Raw genomic sequence first — 7,310 nt, forward strand, 5'->3', positions numbered from 1 at the left:
GGGGAATCCGAATAAGCAAGGTTTAACCTTTCTTACCACTGTTGAGAATTCTACGCAAATCGAAAGCTTCACCACCTCCATTCATGGACCTTCTTTCCAAAAAGCAAGCAGTAAGCTGTCTTAGTAACCTCTCGAGACGTGATTGCAAGCAACATTTTGCATCTTTCACATTAGGATTTGTTGCCAAGATCATTGCATTAACTGCATCAGCCACAAGCTCCCGTTGAGACTCTCTAAGAAGGTATCCAACAGTGGACTTGTCAGGCTCTTCGTATGCCAGCAAAGAAGAACAATCCTTGCGAGAGAAGTAGGAGATGTTAGAACCCAAAAAAAAAAAAAAAAAACACCAGCACACAAAAAACTAGAAAGGCGATCGAAATCCAATATATATCGGTAAGAGGACCACATTAAGCACCGGGAGGAGAGTAAAAGGAACCTAATATCTAGCAAAATCATATTCTGCCTTGTACCCAGTATATGCTTATGGAGTCATGTAGAGCAAGCTAAGACGGAATTAGCTCGAGCCTTTTCTCTAGATCGATTGTTCATAAAACACTGCCAAACTTTTTGTAGAGTAGTATGATGACTGAATTATAGTCAACAAACAGATCTTCCATATTATACCTTGACTAGGTCACCAAACTCTGAACTCCTCTTGAACTTTCCAAACTCAGTCCTTGCATACCGCACAGCTTCCTCCAGCTTCCCAACCTGCAGTAAGAAGTTAATCAGAGTGGCTGAAGAAAATGCCAGCTTTATGGGGAAAAATTAGCCAAAGGCAAGTAATTGACCAAAAATATAGGAACTGTGTGTTGTATTCCGCATACGGCATACATAATTGGTGAATATATGACCCAATTCAAAATTTCTGACAAACAGATTTGAAACAATAATGGAACGTGGAACAAATACAATACTTGCATAAGGCACGAAAAGATATACATCTCAAATGTCATAGAGAACTGTCACTATTTATAGACCTCTGCCAACCTACCTGGACTAACTTATTAAAATACATCTCTTCCTCCATCGTGTTCAGTATTACTTCAGATTTCCAAATACTTGTGGTTTAGAATTAAATTTCAAACAATTCAATAGAAAAAGCATCCTATATAGTTAAAGGAAAATATTTCACTAATGTTTGAATCAGGAAAATTAGTCAAGTCCAACTCCACGTTCAACAGGAATGACAAGTTATGACTTTACTCTGAAGTGTTAAAGCTTCGTGACAGAGGACCAAGTACTTGCGCTTTTAACATCATAAAGTTGATTACATGTGCAAACGGTACTTCATACGGCCTCTTATCTGTCATCCACCTTTCTCAAACTGGTTCATATTTAACTTTTCTAACAGCAAGAAATAAAAAATTGACGCTTATGGTATTTTCATGATTCAATAAGCTACACAAGGAAAAAAGACATTTACCCTGAGAAGCTCAATAAATTTTTGAGAATGTAGCAGAAAGCAGATAGAAGACTTGTCATCCTGCACATGGCAAACAAATCATCATGTCAAATATAATATTATCAGCTCAACACCAATCTATTTAGAAAGATTCAAGATGTAAGTGGGCATGGAGTTCATCAATATTCCACATCGTGAATATCAGTTACAACTAGAAAAAAGGTCATCTTTATGAGTAAATCCATTGATATACTTGTCACCATTAAAAGCCTACGGACGCATTCAGGCAAATGATTTTCGGCAAATCTTTGAGATATCACAGGACACACAGAATTAATTAGGTAGAGGCAATACACAATTTGATGAGTGCATTCTATAAAATGTATACATGAAAACAGTCAAGATTATCCTAAATTAAAACACAGAGAGAGCGACAGGGGGGGAGAGCGCTTATTGTCATCTACCTGCACAATTTGAGGATACCATTCACCGAGTTTAGCAAATGTTTCATCAATCTCGCCACGACTTATTAGCTGCATGAACAAATAAAGGCAAAAAGGTATTTAATATTTTCAGTAGATATTATTAGTTTAATTAAGTTGCTATCATAATAGCAAGGACCAATAAGCTGGAATAGATAACGCAGATTGTGTTGAGTCAGGAGCCCAAATGTGTCGGTGAGTAAATATGGAAAAGGAAAGTTTTTAAGAGTAAAAGATTAAGAGAACTAAAAATCAAGCTTATCAAGCATCAAGTACTTGCATTGATATAATTGATGGTCAAAATGAATTCATGGGGGGTGAATTCGATGCAACCAAAAAAAGTGTGCCGTTACTCAAAATATTGCTGCAAAGAACGCTGACACCTAATTTAGATATAGATGAAAATTATATCCATCCACCAAATATAAGGCTTGATGATGCCTACTTCACTCTGTAAATTATCCAAATCATTGTGCCATTGATACCCTTGAAAGTGGACACATACAAGTCGATCACATGATACACCCTAAACATAAGGTGATTATAAATCATTACGGAAGGTTAATTATGGGCGTGATTATAGGAGCTAAATTATGGTAGTAAATAAGGTTTCTTTTATACCTATACAAGTGTAACCTCGTAATATTTCATTTCATAGAATAGAATTATGTTTTCCCACAGGTATACAAATAAGAGAGACGAAAAAAGGAATGACTGGTTAGAAATTTCAAATTTAATTGAAATAGGTTGTCTCTGTTGGCAGGATGAGAAAAACCATATAACTAATAACTCAAGAAAACCCAGCTCAGTTATGAAGAAAAATAATAAGATTCAATTCACACCTGACGAAGAGTCCTCCTCTGATTCATTGCATACATGTCTTCCTCGTTGAACCCATTTTCTGGAAGGGAGGAAATTGGAGAAGCAGTACTTTTACTAGCCATATCAAACAATTCAAGCGTTCCTTCATACCCATAATGCTGTAAATAGGAACGAACTAATCTGTAAAGTGCAATGGAGATTATCAACAAAAACATCAGTTGTACTTCTATATTTCTGTAATCAAATAATGTCCAATTATATAATATATAAATGTTAATTTCTCATAATAAGATGTTTGAGCATATATTTATAAAATACCACTACAATGATCATCAGAACCGAAGTGCATGTACGAGGAAAGACTCATAAACTTAGAAACTCATTTCTATAATGTGAATATTATCTATGCTGCATCCAATAAGAAAGGCATTTATCTGTTTTCCAAGAAAAAAACCAGTAGCTTATTTTATACAAAAATAAACTCAGCTGCATTTTTCCTAGAAGATCAGATAAACTAAAGCCCCTAATGAATGTTCTGGTTCTAGAATATTAATTGTGTGTTTTGAACATTTCTCTAATGACGCAATTTGCACAAAAAGCATAAATGTCCATTTATCAGTAAAAATAAATCATGGATTTACATTATGATTAGATCCACAAAAAATACCAAAATATTTTGAAGCAGTTACTTTTTTAATCATAAACCATGTTTATTTTATTGTTTCGAAGTCCATCAGAAGGAAAGGTGAGTAAAAAATCATGAACCCATTTCCTACAATTAAAAACATGATAGCGCCTGGTAGTCACGAATTATTGAGATACTGCAAACAGTTCAGAATTGCAAAGATAACTTAGATACAAGAGAATAAAGGGAGTACTAAACAATTTTTTGTGATGTGTAGAAAAAAAATTCTGTTTCTTACATTATTTAGAGCAATAAGACATAGTGTCATCTAAACTATTTTCCTTGTAGCCTACATTGCCAAATAAATAGGGAAGATATGAAAATTAGCAAACTCTCACAGTGAAGTTAGAGGCCATTAGCACTTAGGCTGCTGTTTGACAAAGGTAGAATATTATTAATAGAAGGGACAGTAAGGACTACTCCAAGCCTCCAATATAATGCCAAGAACTTGTACATTAAATGGAAGCCTCAGCTCATAATATATCAGGCACCTTGAGCCCCCAAATATCAGAATTTTCTTGTTATGAAGCTTAAAAATAGCAATGTGTACTTACCCATGACTAGCAGACAGTGTCAATGAAATACTGTCAATTTCATATTGCTGTTTTGCTCTTTGCTCTGCCTCATATGCCTGAATTATAATAGACATCAGATACAAAAGTTTGAATATCATAATTTATCAGTTTGTTATCAAGTTCCTCAATATTCCAATTTTGTTTAACGTAGATTACTGAAAGGCAAGTTGATGCATGCAAAAGAGCAACAAAATTATATTTACAAACCAAAATTCCTAAAACAGAAATAAATATGTAGCAATTTATTTTGGTGTATTCAGTTCAAATGACAAAATATTCACATCAGCTTAAAGTATGTATTCTAAGTGTTATCAATCTACCAGTTATATTAAGCCCCTGTTTGAGCTCCATTCTTTAAAATTCATCGTCTCCAAACTCATTCTCAATTGCACATTCTCCCAATAAAATAATTTAGCACGTAAACCCACAAACTTTTTCCATTTTTTAATCACACATTCTCCCAAAAATAAATAAATAAATAAAGTTTTAAAAAATCTATTCTCAAAATATGGAGCTCAAACATTGGCTAAGTAAAACTATAAAAGACATAGAAAAATATGAGGGTGTGTTAATGCAACCCATTTAGTCATTTACAATCGAAATTAAGAAAAGAATAAAAAAGGAACAAAATTCCATATTAAGTGAAAATCTTAAAAATGAAATTTTTATTATGCCAAATCTTCACTAGTTATTTGCTTAGTATTCCCAGTTCCAAGGAACTGATTGTTCAAAAATAAGTATATCTAGCATATGAGCTTAATAAAGGCAAGAATTAACAAAAAGTTGCAACAAACTTGTTGTTCAATGGAGAAAGGAATTGGAGACAAAGAAGGAAAATCTTACCTTAATATCAAAAACGAATGGATCCTTTCCAAAGTTGACAGTAACCCTGCCACGTGTCAATGCACAATTTAAGAAGTTAGATACATCTTAATTATTAAATTTTGGGAAAGTATTAGCACTGAAAGGGAATGGAGAAGTAGCATGTTCATGCAGCATGCACTTGTTAGTGCATGAAGCATAGCATATGGAAATCACAAAGTAGAGCCTCAAAGACGTTAAAAATTACCCACAACTTTTTTCTGGTTGTTGCACATTAAGGAAAAATCCAACAATATTTACAGAAAGAACTCAGTAAACTGAGAAGAAGGCTTCAATAACAATTTCTTCAGGACATCTACTATGGAAGCCATTTACATACTTAGGAGAATGATAAACAAGTCAGAGGAAAGAAAAAGATACATGGGGATTGTGATTATCTAGTTAAAATAAATAAATAAATAACGCTAAGAAGGTGTCCATATAAGTGCTGTGCTTGGTGCTAATTAGTCAAGTAGGAAATGAAATTTTATTAGATATATGAATATTATTAAAAGACGCGTACTCACAACTCTGAGATGTGGTGATAATAGTAGAGGTTGCATCAACATTGTCTCAAGTCATAATTTTTACTTCAGTCAAAACAGGCTGAGAAGATATTTCCAAGATGAGATTCTTTTGAATAGATGGACTAGGGGGGTGTTAAAACATTAGAACTTCGGAAGAGTATTGTTGAAATCTGGGGTTTTAGATTAAAAATAACTAAAATGGAGTACATCAAATGCCCTTTCGGTAATAATAGGAACATGTACAGTGGTGTAGTCAAGACAACTTACAAAAGATCATCTTCTAATATGATAGATATTTAAGTTCAACTATTGACAAGGGAGAAAGATTTGAAGAGGATGAAATGCATAGAATCAGAGAAGGCCGACTGAAAGCTTGAATAAAGTGGAGCACTGGTGCAGGGATAATCCCAAATGTAATAAGCAGGTTCAGAAGGAGCAGTATTGCACGGCACGAATAGGAAATCTCAATAAAGTTAAAATGCAAGTTCTACGAACCAGCTGTGTCAGAATATGAATGTTTGGTTGTCAAAGGGAAAAAAGGTCAATAAGATGAAAGTAGTCAGAATGGGAATGTTAAGTTGAATTTATGATTATACTAGAATGCAAAAGATAAATCTCATACACGAGTGTGGGATCCTAATAGACTACGTAACAAGGAGAGGTAGACAAGGATTAACATGACGTGGTGTCAAGGACCGCAGCTTTACTTAGCCCCTTGACACTATCGCAGCCGCAGTTTGCCCAACTTCGGCCGCACATTGTAAATATTACTTTAAGTTTGAGTTGTAATTTTCGTTTCATTGTAATAGTTATTTTAATTGTAAAATAGCTCTGATATTGGTAAAAGATTAGTATGATTCCTCGTCTTTTAAACGTCTACTCCCGTCACTTGGGTTTTTGTTCAGAATGCTATTATAGGGGGTATTAGTCATTCAAAAATCTTTCAAGCTCACTGGTGTCCGTCCCCTGCACCAGCATTTGTAATTTTCTGCTTTCATCAATTGTAATGTTCAGTTTTCAGCAATCAATGTTCAATTTACTTTCAATGTATTCAAATTCTCAATTGCAAGCTTTCTACAAAATTGCAATCAAATTTTCTATTGTCCCGACGCGACCGAGAAAAGGCGAAAGGTAGTCTAGCGGAGCAGACTACTGCCGCACGGTGTCCCTTTCTATGCCAAGAAGAAAGGCACCCCGTGAAAGTTGGTATTAGAGCTGCGGCTTAAGACCCTCGATAAGAAAGCTATGGATCCAATTACATCACACACCACTGAAGTGGTAGAGCCTCAAAAGAAGGGTACTACGAAACAGCGCGTGGATGCGCTTGATGAGACAGCTACTAGGTTGTGCTATGCTGTGGAAGGTCTCGAGAAAAAAGTCGAGATGGCCGAATCTGAGATTCATGGATTACACATCCAATTGGATGAAAGCCAAAGAGCTTGCGCAGCAATGACGGAAGCTGCTGCAATCATTCCTGATCTGCAGGATGAAATGGAAGCGTTGAGAGCTCAATTGCGAGTACTCCAACGTGCGGTGGGCAATGGGCAAGCTCCCGCACACGAGTATGCTCCTAGACTCAGAATTCCTGAACCGTGTACCTATGGAGGGGCACGTGATGCAAAAGAAGTCGAAAACTTCTTGTTTGATATGGAACAGTACTTTCTAGCAGCTTCGATCGAAGATGAAGCTAGAAAGGTAACCACAGCTACCATGTATTTGGGTGGAGATGCAAAATTATGGTGGCGAACCAAATATGCAGACATTCAGGCCCACAGGATTCGAATTGATTCTTGGGATCTCCTCAAGGAAGCGATCAGATCGCAGTTTTTTCCGGAAAATGTTGAGTATCAGGCTCGACGGGCTCTTCGAGACCTGAAACACACGAACTCTATCAGGGAGTATGAGAAATCCTTCTCAGGGCATATGCTGAATATTCGAGATATGTCAGAAAAT

The 7,310-nt window shown here is 35.7% G+C and overlaps 1 protein-coding gene across 1 annotated transcript in view; it reads right to left on the reverse strand.

Moving 5' to 3' along the window:
* The window catches only part of LOC111389523 (ran-binding protein M homolog), a 15,647-nt gene that overhangs the window by 306 nt on the left and 8,031 nt on the right, over window positions 1–7,310 (reverse strand). Inside the window, exons 4-10 of the mRNA XM_023014456.1 lie at window positions 4,813–4,858; window positions 3,949–4,025; window positions 2,730–2,889; window positions 1,870–1,938; window positions 1,427–1,486; window positions 625–711; window positions 37–295 (exon numbers count right to left, since the gene is read on the reverse strand). Coding sequence (XP_022870224.1) covers window positions 37–295; window positions 625–711; window positions 1,427–1,486; window positions 1,870–1,938; window positions 2,730–2,889; window positions 3,949–4,025; window positions 4,813–4,858 — 758 coding nt within the window. The remainder of the gene's footprint in view (window positions 1–36; window positions 296–624; window positions 712–1,426; window positions 1,487–1,869; window positions 1,939–2,729; window positions 2,890–3,948; window positions 4,026–4,812; window positions 4,859–7,310) is intronic.

This window comes from Olea europaea, unplaced genomic scaffold (genome assembly GCF_002742605.1).
Source record: "Olea europaea var. sylvestris unplaced genomic scaffold, O_europaea_v1 scaffold6, whole genome shotgun sequence".
Lineage (NCBI taxonomy): Eukaryota > Viridiplantae > Streptophyta > Magnoliopsida > Lamiales > Oleaceae > Olea > Olea europaea.